We start from the raw sequence: 14,129 nt of genomic DNA, 5'->3' as shown, positions 1-14,129 counted from the left end.
AGACAAACAAGAGACGAAAAAGCACAGGTCACCGAACTCGTTTTAAGTTTATATAGGGCATTTTCTTCACCGACTGTTTAATCATTTCTGAAATTTTGTAAAATTGAAAAAATGGTAGTACTTTATAAAACATATAATATCCTATCTAAAGTTATAGGTATTTCAGGACGTACAGGATACTATGAATACAAAGTGATATCACTATTATATATGCTTAAATGTCACTAACAAATCTCTTTCACTTTTACATGTTGACATAATTACCCCACCCACTTTTTAATCTACCAAAAATTCTGCCCTTAAGATTTTAAAAACATTTTGCAGCTTTGACACACAAAAATGCTTCGAAATAGAAAGAAAAAGGTAGGGGTCACCGTGCAGCTATAAGAGATTTATTTAGGAAAAATAAACGTTTAAAAAATAATGAATTTTCATTTATATTTTTAGTTCTTTCTGTTTTAATTTATATTTCTTAGATAATATAAAGTGTTATGTTAAAAACTTTTTATTTAAGTTGTAGCTTTGCTTTATTTATTCTATTATTTGAAAATTACGGTATGCAAGAAAAATAATCTGTCAGAATAAAAAAGCTTATTCTGCCACCTGTGTTCGTAAACAGATATTATTACTCATTCCGGAAGGCGAAAAGACGACGTGTGGCGGGCGATGTTCAGTGTGTGTGTGTGGAGAGGGTGGGGGGGGGGGGTGGACATTCGGCGGGGCGACGTTAAGCAGGGTGGCATAACGACGTTCGGCGGCGGGTGACGGACTCCAGCGGGGCGCCTTAACGACGTTTGTCTTTCTATCGCTGCGACAGAACAAAATAACAAAATGGCACAATCAGTCACCATATCAAAATTCAGTTCTTATGACTTTAACAATAACAGACAGGCTGAATCAATAAAACTGAAGTATTAAATGTCTGTCTGCTCTATTTTTCACAATAGTGTGCTTGCGCAATGCTATAATTATATCTCATGTGGCATACTTATATTGTGAGATCAGTTTTTCGACTTAGTGAATTGAATTAATTTTCACCGCGACCTTACATATAACTTTGAACTGCTTCTGTATATTTGATGTATTTAACTGTCTGAACAACTTTAGAATATGCTTAATTTTTAAATCATAAATAATTAGATGGTAAACAAGTAATAATAATAATAATAATAATAATAATAATAACTTTATTTTCTGAAGGTTACATACTAAGTGTACAAATACAGATATTATACAACTTATTTCCAGTATGGCCTTCAACTGATATACATTCACACATACAGCCATACAGTCAATTTATAATTAAACATTTATACAAAAATACACATATCAGAATTACTTAAATTTTCTCGACAAACACGTCCCAAATTAAGTAATGAAGTTTTTCATTTTAACTGTGAATATTTTTAACTAAACGTGATCTTGAAAAATTAATGAAATGTTTCAAATATTATCCGTGAAACAGTTTTATCCATGTAAACTTCATAATCACACTTTGAAATTTTAGATTTTCTTCAACTTCTTAAAAGAACAAAAGAATGATCACCTGATAAGTTCGCAGAAATACAGAAGTGTTCGTAAAAACTATAATATTAGTTGAACAATCAACTGTTCGGTTATAAGTCCTACTTATAAATGTCATATTTGTTCAAAAGTTTCAACATCTTGGACTGTTTTTATTTTAAAAACCTTGACAATATTTTCATTTTTAATGCCCACATAAAGACGTTTTCTTTTCGTGCAATATGCCACACTGGTTGGACTTGTAAGTTCATGTCTGTCGAGAAGTACTATTCCTTTTTTGAGATCAGAAGACAACTGATGAATATTATTTGATGTTCGTCCACAAACGTAAACTAATCCAGTCCCGTCAATTGCCATATGTAAAGGGCTTGTCAGCTGATCATCTTTGTAGATGGCCTTAACCTTTCCTTCTAATGTCATACATGTAACTGTGTTAGTCTCGCTGTCCGATATGTACAACGCGGAATGGTCTACGTTTAATGTTATGCAGAGGGGAGATCTGAATGAAATCCGTCCGTCACTGGGTCTAACGAGATGATTTATAACGATCCCATCGAAGTTTATAACTCTGATTTCTGCTGGATAAAGGAAAGAAACGACTAAATGTTCACCAGTGCATGCTATGCCATAGCAATTTCCTCCCATGCGCAAACTTTTGGGGTTTAAGTTCATGGTTTCAGCAGAAATGGTCAGAAATTTGACGCTTCTGGCATCCGGAAATGTGACAGAAACTTGATCAGCTGTGATTTTTTTAATGCCCCATGGATTTGAAGACAGATTTACAGCATTTGCTGGTGTGATTTTAGTCAAATCATTGATTATAAAGAGACAATTATGCTTGTAGCTTGCAACTACAAGTTTATTTTCACTCAGAACACATAAACTGGAAAATGTTACAAGCTTTGGCTTTTCTTCACTCTGCAATATTAGATCCATATTCGGGATAATGGCTACCTTGTCGTCTGTTGAATCGACAACTTTACCTATGGTAAAGACACTATGTGTTAAAATATTAGGTTCTAAAGTCAAGGAAACGTCTTCGGAATCAATTTCGTAGTCACTGGTTTTATTGTTTTCAATCAAAAATTTCATTTTTTCTTGGCATTTAATAATGTCTGGTTGCATCTTTTTAAATGTTACAAAGATATTGCCTAGTTGGCCAATATTCCGTTTCAGTTCTAGATCATACCTCAGTGACTTTAAATCGTGTGTAACTTCCTTGCAATCTTGTTGAAGGGCATTTAATTTCGCTTGATCTGCTACTACAAACTTTCCTATTTCAAATTCTACTGTTTCTACCCCTTCACTGAGTTTTCTTTCAAATATTTTCTTCTGTTCAGCAAGCCAAGTCACCTTTTCATGCCTTTCTTCTTTAAGCTTTGCTATAATTTCATCCATTCTTTTGTCAAATGCATTAATCACCTCATCCATTTTTCTCTTGAAATTCTTTTTCTTTTCCACAATGCCCTGTTTAATTCTAGATTTTGCGTCTTTTTCTTGAGAAAGAACTTTAGAAAAGTTTTGGTTTATTTTTTCTTTCGTTTCATCCAGTGTTTTAGACATATTATCAATTTTGTCCATTAAACTAATCATCTCACTGCTGACATCAAGAACGTTGCCATGTATTAGGGAGGGAATATGACCCAGGTTGCAGCTTTTATGGTCTTCTTGTTTGCATTTTGCACAGGCAAACTTGTTGCATTTTTGACAAAAATATTTGATTACCTTTTCTTGATGATTATCACATTTTTCAAGGCAGAAATCCTGAGGCATGGTGTATTTATCCTGTTGGGTATGACCGGGCAGGTATCTTTTATGGTACACCATACACACATCACACATGTATTCCTGACAATCCACGCAAAATACACAAGCGACCGCGTACGCACCATGCTCATCGCACTGCTCACAAAACATTTCATGAACTTCATCAGACTCCTTTGTTAGGTTATCATTGTCACTTTGACTAATACCTGCCATTTTCTTTTATACGACAAGTTCTTATCTTATTTCAATATTAAAAATACATGTTATTCTACTGTAGTGTACACAATGAGTCCTATATTGTATTTTACGTAACGCATGTACTCCAGTCTTTAGCAAGTTTTGGTCTTCAGTGGAGAGCACACATGCACTATGTCACGTAAATGTAACGAATAAATTATTAATGTCGGTTGCTATCAGCAAAGCGAACTGCATAGGCGTAGTCAGGCTTTTCTGGAAGGGGTGCGAGCCGTCTTGCCGGGACATCTCTTTAAATCGGAATCGCCTGTCCCGTCGTCCGCCCCACAAGGCCGTCGCCTCGGGAACCCCGGTCGGGTGGCTCCTGGAGGGGAACTGCATGGTACCCCACTGCACTATATCTGAGAACTTGCCGGATTAGGACTTGAACCCGGTTTGTCAAAGAAGAATCATAAATATTACAAACCTTCAAATGTTTCTCAGATGCCGCTGACCACCTCTGAAATGACCTCTCCTTAATTAGTGAATAACTATTGCGTCATAAAAATCCCACAAACGTTAGAGGACGTAGCTGTTAATTTGTATATCATTTAGGTTTTCTGATGGGGTGCTAGACATATTTGAAAAATGTGGACCTCACGCAGTTTTTCATAATGGGAAATCATAACGTTTCCGCCAATAGAAATTGTTAACAATGTAGATTTTACTGAAACTTCCCACAGTCGTAAATAAACATATACATGTACCCTATAATGCGGTGGAATAAAATGTATAGATTTGACGATGATTAAAGTGAACCGCACATTTCAATTAATCTACTTTTATGACAATATTTTGAATTATTTAAGGTGTCAGACGTTTTAATATCATATTTTAACTTTAGTAACAGTGTCATTGTAATAAATGTACTCGCATCATATTGCCATTAATTCATAAAAGTTGCATCGCGAAACGGATAAAGCAAAAGCTGTACACCTGCGCGTAAAATGTCTGGTTTCAAATGTCGCAAATGACTCGAACCACAACGCTGTTGGATCAAAATTTCGGTTGAGATGTTGAATTTTTCAGGCCAGGAAGCTATCTTATAAATCTCATAAGAAAACCTGAAAAAAAAGCAAGTAAAAGCATTGCGATCGACTGTAATCCTAACCTGTTTCTCATGACGAAGAGTGGCGAATAATCATAGCCAGTATGAGGCGAGCGAAGCGAGCTGAAAAATGCAGAAAACATATAAAAATTGGATATTAAACAGTAAGTTAATGGAATAAAGATTGCAAACTCTACCGAAAAAAGGGGTGCGTTCGCACCCGTCGCACATCCTCTGAATACGCCCATGAACTGGTTATTTCGGTAGGTAAACCTATATCGATCGTATACACAATGAGATAGATCTCAACAGGTTGAATACTACAGTGTTATAGTTAAATTAGATATAGAGATCGTTAATTCATGGGTACAGTGCCAGTTTCCATATACTTAAAATTCGACATGATCAATTGCCAATATGAGGACATTATCTGATTGAAGAAATATCATATTTAATTTTTCACGACCTCCGTGACCGGCTTCACTATTGCTGTTACACATGTCTACCTAATTAGTGAAACTGACTTCGGAATGCTATGTCATAATAAGTGAAAAACAATGAACGCTGTACATAATTTTTCAGCATGGAAACAAACCATTATTCAGTGTAACACATAGTAGCTTGTAAAATGGTCCAGACTAACTGCCGGTGTAATGAAGTATTTCGACCCCCATAGAATAACGACCCCCCGGTCATTATTCTATAGAAAAAGTGACTCCTTTCCTGTAAAATATTGACTCCCCTTATAAAAAACTGACTCCCTTTGAAAACTCTATAGAATAACGACCCCCCGGTCATTATTCTATAGAAAAACTGACCCCCTCCAAGTAAAATACTGACTTCCCTAAAGATGACTCCCTTTGAATCTCATAGAATAATGACCCCGGTTATTATTCTATAGAAAAAGTGACTCCTTCCATGTAAAATACTCACTGCCGAAATTACTACATTCGAACTCTCATACAAAATCGATTCCCGGACATTATTCTATTTAAAAAAGTTACTCTTTCCGTGTAAAACACCGGCTTCTAAAAAGACTTTCGACGATAATATCTATTAAAAAGTGATCCCCACCAAATCTAACGGACAATTTTACTAGATCTACAACTCTAATACCCTCCATTGCCAATAGTTAACATTTTGATTGTACTACTACCATTGTGCCGCTACTTCTATTGCTATTACTACATGTACTTCTTCTTCTTCTTCTTTTACTACTACTACTACTACTTCTACTACTACTACTACAACTGCTACTACTGATACTACTATACCTGCTTCCACTAATACGTCTTGTACATCTACCTCTTCTTCTTCTGCTGCTGTTGTTGCTGTCACTTATTCCTATTGCTGCTGCTGCTACTGCAACTGCCACTACCACTGCCACTACTACTACTACTACTACTACTTTCTATTGTTGCCGCTACCGTACTTTACTGCCACTGCTAAGTATTGCAACTTCTATTAATACTAAGTTCTATGCTAGCAGTTTCTTGTGCAGTTTTCTTCTGAAGAATTACTTCATACCGAAGTTTGCAGGGATTATTGACACTGGTGTGTTTTGTGAACGTATTGTGAATTGTTATTTTCCTGAAAAAAAAATGTATACACCAAGATACAGCGTCTGGAAATAGAATCCCTTTTCCCGTTGCGGAATGCTCTGATTTCTGTGTCAAGTGATGGTATCTGGGGCTAATTGTCAAACGGAAGGACGGACGGACGGACAAGGGCAAATCTATATGCGCCCCCCCCCCCCCCCCGAGTGGGGGCATAAAATGCAGCAATTAGGCCTTAGATACATGAATTATCACTAAATTTGACCAAATGACCGGGGGTCGTTTTTCTATGGGAGTCAATATTCTTCGTGAGGTTCAGTTTACTTCACGTGGGGGAGTCATAGTACTATGATCTGGAGGTCATAATACTATGACCGGGGGGTCACTTTTTCTATAGAATAATGACCGGGGGGTCATTATTCTATGGGGGTCGAAATACTTCATTACACCGGCATGAGTAATCAAGACATTTTCAAATGAATGGGGTAACATTGGCAAATTCTGAATAATTTAAAGAAGTATTTAAATCGAAAGCTGTGGGTTATTTGGTGACTATGAATATAAAGAATTTCATAGTACATGGTGTTTCGTAATATTTGTTACCATTACAAGCTAATATATAACATACATGTAACACATAACGCAGTCATGTTATAAAGTACTCTAAAGGAGACAGAATGAAGTTTTACGTAATGTAAAAAATAACGGGGAAAAATGACGTCATGACGTTATAAACGACGTCATCAGAACAAGCCATATTTTCAAGATGGCGTTGCCCATAGAAAAGTGCACAGAAGTAGTGTAGCTGTATTATGAGAGTTATTCACCGGTCACAGTCATTAGATCAATGCAAAAACGATATCCTGAGGATGAGAAACTTAGCAAGATCCAAGTGCACAGAACAGTTAAAAGGTTTGAACAGTCAGGGTGAGTTATTGACAGACAACATGGTAATATCGACCGACCGAAAGCAGTCAGGTCTTCAGAGAGGACGTCATCTTGAGCACATGTTGTAAAACTGAACCTTTTCTCTGAAGGGACATTGAGGTGAGCATTTTAAGTAAACCTGCTGATATTATGTATCAAATAAAACTTTATTATATCTCCTATCGCTTAGTGACTTTCATTTAAAAGTACATTCCATATTTTGAAAAATTTAAAACAGCGAAATGGTAACAGATATTATGAAACACCCTGTATGAGAAATAACGGGCAAATCACGGCGGGTAGTCAACACGGCGCGGCTATATGTCCAGCCACAGAGTACCTGTGTGTTATATTATAACAGTGGTAAGTACTTGTGAAAGAGAAGTGAGGCACAAATTATAAACAACTATTTGTATATATATAGAATACACCAGAAAAATTATGGTGAACATTAAATAACTTTTTGCTTAATATAAACAACTTTTTTGTAACAAATATTTCAAAATTTATATCCCTACAATGTGAAAGGTATATAATGTGCATCATGTCCATGTATTATTAATATTTACGTACAACACCGGAAAATAAAATAAGCGTCTCTTGAAAAGGCAACCCTATATTTTCTCGGCAAAAATTACTAGTAGCACCTGGAATCAGTATACTACATTCTGCACATGTATACTGTGTTTATCACTTGAAAGAATAGGTAAATAATATTACCTATGGTTGTTTAAAGATATTCAAAGTCTGTAAACATAACCATTTTGTAATTTTTGCCGGAGTATTTCTTCTCATCAGCAGTAAAGCGTTCAGAGTGACCCGCATTTTAGACTAATTAAGAATACCGAGTTGACTGTACGGCTGGACTTCACGTGTTGGAAGAGTATTTCGTAGACGGATTGATATTGGAGTGGGGGTGATGGGGAGGATCTGGGTAGTACTGACTACGTAAATGTGGGATTAGATAATGTGGATTCCTGGAAGGGGTGTGGGGGTGGTTTACTTGTACTAGATTGCAGTTGATGTGGAAACGACTTTGCTCTAGGGTTTGCCAGTTTAGAGAAAAATAATGTTGGAAACATCGCTTGCGGAGTTACAGGTTAGAAGTTGGGGTAGGAGGGATCCCGGTACTGAGAATATCATGAGATGTAAGTTTAAGGAGATACAGCGAAATCAAGAAGCACCCCATAAAACCTATACTATTACAAAGTCTGTTCGAGGTCTGATGAGTAGTACAACAAATTGTCTAGTTTGGTCAATCATTGTGCCGAGGTAATTGAAGATCCATCCATTCATACAAAAGTGATAGACTGAACGAAACAACTATGTAAACAGCTTTGACCTCCAAGTATGACCTTGACCTTTAAGGTCGGGATATAAGTCTAGAATGTGACACATCGTCTTGCCATGGTAACGTTTGTTTCAAGCTAGTTGAATATTGTATCCATTCGTTCATACAAAAGTTACACTGGGCAAGGAAAAATGTAATAAAATCTAAAAGATCCTTGGAAGCATAGAACGCAGCCACGCAAAAAGAAATATCAGACTCGGTTTGATTGTCTGAGGTAATGAAATCTGCAACGCCCCCTAGCCCCGGCTTCTGTGGAAACTCTATTGAATGAACGCCGGCATGATCCCAAACGACCAGAAAATATAACATCACGAAGTCCAAGTACAGGGAGACATTTTACAGCCGCCAAACAACATTTAAAGACTGCTGTTGATAAAATTAATAAAATCTAGAAGAACCTTTAGAGGAATAAAATGCAAAAAGCAGACTCGGTTTGATCGTGTCCGTTCTCGACTGGTAATTAAATGTGCAACACCCCTCACGTTCCCTAGCATCGGCTTCAGCATGCATCTATTACTTCTGTGACACTGAAAAATCATCGGAGTCCGATATCTTGACCTCCAAGTGCGACTTTGACCAGGAATATAAAATAGATGCATTATTCCTGCTTTAATTGATCTTAAAGGTAGGCGTATGCATGGGTCTTGAATATGACTTGTTATGCTGAATGTTTTTACCAATTTATCTAATAATGTATGCATAAGTAGGTTATAGCGCGGAAAGGAAAGATGTCTTTAAATTTTTGACCTCTAAGTGTGACCTTGACTTGAAAAAGGGATATCTGTTTTAATCCCGACATGTGCTCTTATGATAAATGTTTATGTCCAGTTATTTCAAATTCTGATAGCACAACAAAGTTATAGGCTGGACACAGTTTTGTGCACGTACAGACAGACGCACGAAAATGTGCCCCATTTTCGTGGTGGGGCATAAAAATCCTACAATCCCTGGATACCTTTCAAATGATAACATACATATGGGTGTGCCAAAATAAAACAACAAATGAAAAATCCGTTATAGATTTATTTTGTGGATCAAACACTACAAGACTTTTCTTTTTGACATTCTTGGTGTCATACGAGGAGGTATGGTATTGACACCAGGCCCCAATTTCATGAATAACCTAAGTGATTATTTATTTAAATTGCTTTGATTATTTTTTGTTTTTTGCTCTATATGTCTCTCCAATGTTGACTTTTTCATCTGTATCAGAACCATATATGATTTTTATTAATCCATATTTATAGTCACTTTCCATTGGTTTAGATGTAGTCACATGATCAATGATAAAAGCCGTATGACTCGAAAGCGGAACTAAAAAACACGTATTAACCTCCAGCTGTGACGTCAACGGGGTTTTGACGTCAAAATAATGCGACGTCGTACACAATTTACTGCGACCAAAGGCTGCAGATATTTGTATTCAAAGTTTTTACTTATAAGTAGGCTGGATTTAATAATAAAACAATCGTTGCCTTTTAGGTTTGGTCGATATGTGTATTTATCGACAGGCAAAACACAACAATTCTGATTTTTACAGAAAACGAAGTAAAGAAATAGGAAATATACTTCAGCAAGTATTTAAGTTTGTTATATCTTGTTTAAATAGAAATATCATATTTGTATGTTGGCCTACTGCAGGCAAATACTACTAACCATAGTATGATTAAGCTTTTAAATATACATTGTTTTAGAAAAAATCAACGTTAAATAATAATAAGCAAAAGCACGATTTTAGAATAACTGACTAAATTTTTTTTGTGAAATTAGCGCCAGGACTGACTAGAACTTACGATGGGTCGCGCAGACCGTCACCACTGCTTCTTCTGGCTGATTTCTTTAACTTTAAAACTTTAAAAACTGAATTTGATATCTGAAAACCTATATGATATTTACTTCTGGAGCTTAAGGATGTGGTCGTTTTTTTCACCATTAAGATTTTTTTTTCATACTCTGTGAGCTTGAAGAACATTTGTTTCTAAGACAAACAAGAGACGAAAAAGCACAGGTCACCAAAACTCGTTTTTAAGTTTATATAGGGCATTTTCTTCACCGACTGTTTAATCATTTCTGAAATTTTGTAAAATTGAAAAAATGGTAGTACTTTATAAAACATATAATATCCTATCTAAAGTTATAGGTATTTCAGGACTTACAGGATACTATGAATACAAAGTGATATCACTATTATATATGCTTAAATGTCACTAACAAATCTCTTTCACTTTTACATGTTGACATAATTACCCCACCCACTTTTTAATCTACCAAAAATTCTGCCCTTAAGATTTTAAAAACATTTTGCAGCTTTGACACACAAAAATGCTTCGAAATAGAAAGAAAAAGGTAGGGGTCACCGTGCAGCTATAAGAGATTTATTTAGGAAAAATAAACGTTTAAAAAATAATGAATTTTCATTTATATTTTTAGTTCTTTCTGTTTTAATTTATATTTCTTAGATAATATAAAGTGTTATGTTAAAAACTTTTTATTTAAGTTGTAGCTTTGCTTTATTTATTCTATTATTTGAAAATTACGGTATGCAAGAAAAATAATCTGTCAGAATAAAAAGCTTATACTTATACGATATGCAAGAAAAAATATCAGTCGTGTGTTTACGAATCGGATAGAAATATCCGCCGCTCTGCCACCTGCGTTCGTAAACAAATATTATTACTCATTCCGGAAGGCGAAAAGACGACGTGTGGCGGGCGATGTTCGGTGTGTGTTGTGTGTGTGTGTGTGGGGGGGGGGGGGGTCGACATTAGGCGGGGCGACGTTAGGGAGGGCGGCATAACGACGTTCGGCGGCAGGTGACGTCCAGCGGGGCGCCTTAACGACGTTTGTCTTTCTATCGCTGCGACAGAATAAAATAACAAAAAGGCACAATCAGTCACCATATCAAAATGCAGTTCTTAAGTTCTTATGACTTGAACAATAACAGACAGGCTGAATCTAAAACTGAAGTATTAAATGTCAGTCTGCTCTATTTTTCACAATAGTGTGCTTGCGCAATGCTATAATTATATCTCATGTGGCATACCTATATTGTGAGATCAGTTTTTCGACTTAGTGAATTGAATTGATTTTCACCGCGATCTTACATATAACTTTGAACTGCTTCTGTATATTTGATGTATTTAACTGTCTGAACAACTTTAGAATATGCTTAATTTTTAAATCATAGATAATTAGATGGTAAACAAGTAATGAAGTTTTCATTTTAACTGTGAATATTTTTAACTAAACGTGATCTTGAAAAATTAATGAAATGTTTCAAATATTATCCGTGAAACAGTTTTATCCATGTAAACTTCATAATCACACTTTGAAATTTTAGATTTTCTTTATCTTCTTAAAAGAACAAAAAATGATCACCTGATAAGTTCGCAGAAATACAGAAGTGTTCGTAAAAACTATAATATTAGTTGAACAATGGATTGTTCGGTTGTAAGTCCTCCTTATAAATGTCATATTTGTTCAAAAGTTTCAACATCTTGGACTGTTTTTATTTTAAAAACCTTGACAACATTTTTATTTTTCATTCCCGCATAAAGACGTTTTCTTTTCGTGCAATATGCCACACTGGTTGGACTTGTAAGTTCATGTTTGTCGAGAAGTACTATTCCTTTTTTGAGATCAGAAGACAACTGATGAATATTATTTGATGTTCGTCCACAAACGTAAACTAATCCAGTTCCGTCAACTGCCATATGTAAAGGGCTTGTCAGCTGATCATCTTTGTAGATGGCCTTAACCTTTCCTTCAAATGTCATACATGAAAACCGTGTTAGCCTCGCTGTCCGATATGTACAACGCGGAATGGTCTACGTTTAATGTTAGGCACAGGGGAGATTTGAATAAAACCCGCCCGTCATTGGGTCTGACAAGATGATTTATAACGATCCCATCGAAGTTTATAACTCTGATATTTGCTGGATAAGGAAAGAAACGACTAAATGTTCACCAGTGCATGCTATGCCATAGCATTTTCCTCCCACGCGCAAACTTTTGGGGTTTAAGTTCATATTTTTAGAAGAAATGGTCAGAAATTGGACGCTTCTGACATCCGGACATGTGACAGCAACTGATCAGCTGTGATTTTTTGTAATGCCCCATGGATTTGAAGACAGATTTACAACATTTGCAGGTGTGATATGAGTCAAATCATTGAATATAAAGAGACAATTATGCTTGTAGTTTGCAACTACAAGTTTGTTTTCACTCGGAACACATTAAACTGGAAAATGTTACGGGTTCGACGTTTCTCGACTTTGAAATTTTTTAGATTCATATTCGGGAAAAAGACTACCTTGTCGTCTGTTAAAACTGACAACTTTACGTATGGTAAAGACACTATGTGTTAAAATAGTAGGTTCAAAAGTCAAGGACACATCTTCGGAATAAATTTTCATAGTCACTGATTTTATTCTTTTCAATCAAAGTTTTCATTTTTTCATGGCATTTAGTAATGTCTGGTTGCAGCTTTTTAAACGTTACAAAGAGATTGCCTTGTTGGCCAATATTCCGTTTCAGTTCTAGATCATACCTCAGTGACTTTAAATCGTCTGTTACTTCCTTGCAATCTTGTTGAAGGGCATTTAATTTCGCTTGATCTGCTACTACAAACTTTTCTATTTCAAATTGTACTTCTTCTACCCCTTCACTGAGTTGTCTTTCAAATATTTTCTTCTGTTCTGCAAGCCAAGCCACCTTTTCATGCCTTTCTTCTTTAAGCTTTGCTATTATTTCATCCATTCTTTTGTCAAATGCATTAATCACCTCATCCATTTGTCTCTTGAAATTCTTTTTCTTTTCCACAATGCCCTGCTTAACTCTTGATTTTGCGTCATTTTCTTGAGAAAAAACTTTAGAAAAGTTTTGGTTTATTTTCTCTTTCGTTTCTTCCAGTGTTTTAGACATATTATCAATTTTTTCTTTTAAAGTTATCATCTCACTGCTGACATCAAGAACGTTTCTATGTATAAGGGAGGGAATATGATCCAGACTGCAGCTTTTGTGGTCTTCTTGTTTGCATTTTACACAGGCAAGCTTGTCGCATTTTTGACAGAAATATTTGATAGCCTTTTCTTGATGATTGCCACATTTTTCAAAGCAGAAATCCTGAGGCATGGTGTATTTATCCTGTTGGGTATGACCGGGCAGGTATCTTTTATGGTACACCATACACATGTCACATATGTATTCCTGACAATCCACACAGAATCCACAAGCGACCGCGTACACACCATGCTCATCGCACTGCTCACAAAAACATTTCATGCACTTCATCAGACTCTTCATTAGGTTATCATCGTCACTTGGATTAACACTTGCCATCTTCTTTTATACAATTTCTAACTGATACCAAAATATGTCAAGATTGGAATTGCATCTCATTCTAGACGTAAATCTGTTACAATATTGTAAACGCTAGCGTGCACAGTAAATCCTATATTTCGATTGTCTTGTGAAATCCAGAAGTTGCTAATCCTATGCACGAGCACTTTGCCAGTCAGAACGTAAATGTGAGGAATAATGTAGGTTTTTAGTTACAAGTTGCTATCAATATAGTGGTTATTTAGGTACAATACAGATCTGCGGATCGTTTGTAAATCAGAATTTAGCAAGCACCTACATCAAAATGACACTCCACACGGTCAATACTGATTATATGACACGTAGGCGCAAGCCATGCGGACAGTTGTTAGAAGTGAGATTG

At 35.9% G+C, this 14,129-nt stretch overlaps 2 protein-coding genes across 2 annotated transcripts; both read right to left on the bottom strand.

The window, feature by feature from the left end:
- Positions 1-1,638: 1,638 nt before the first annotated feature.
- LOC128550009 (protein wech-like) lies at positions 1,639-3,504 on the bottom strand. The gene has a single exon (XM_053527839.1). The coding sequence runs from the start codon at positions 3,502-3,504 to the stop codon at positions 1,639-1,641; it is 1,866 nt and encodes a 621-aa protein (XP_053383814.1).
- A 9,280-nt stretch (positions 3,505-12,784) lies between these two features.
- Positions 12,785-13,747, bottom strand: LOC128550008 (transcription intermediary factor 1-alpha-like). The gene has a single exon (XM_053527837.1). It carries the CDS (start codon positions 13,745-13,747, stop codon positions 12,785-12,787), a length of 963 nt encoding a protein of 320 aa, XP_053383812.1.
- Positions 13,748-14,129: the final 382 nt, after the last annotated feature.

The sequence above is a fragment of the Mercenaria mercenaria genome, chromosome 17 (assembly GCF_021730395.1).
Source record: "Mercenaria mercenaria strain notata chromosome 17, MADL_Memer_1, whole genome shotgun sequence".
Classification (NCBI taxonomy): Eukaryota; Metazoa; Mollusca; class Bivalvia; order Venerida; family Veneridae; genus Mercenaria; species Mercenaria mercenaria.
Note: the sequence above shows the minus strand (reverse complement) of the source record. Positions and strands in the feature narration are given on the sequence as shown.

Excerpts from the sequence above, each read along its gene's own strand:
- LOC128550009 (XM_053527839.1), bottom strand. The coding sequence starts at position 3,504 with ATGGCAGGTATTAGTCAAAGTGACAATGATAACCTAACAAAGGAGTCT.
- LOC128550008 (XM_053527837.1), bottom strand. The coding sequence starts at position 13,747 with ATGGCAAGTGTTAATCCAAGTGACGATGATAACCTAATGAAGAGTCTG.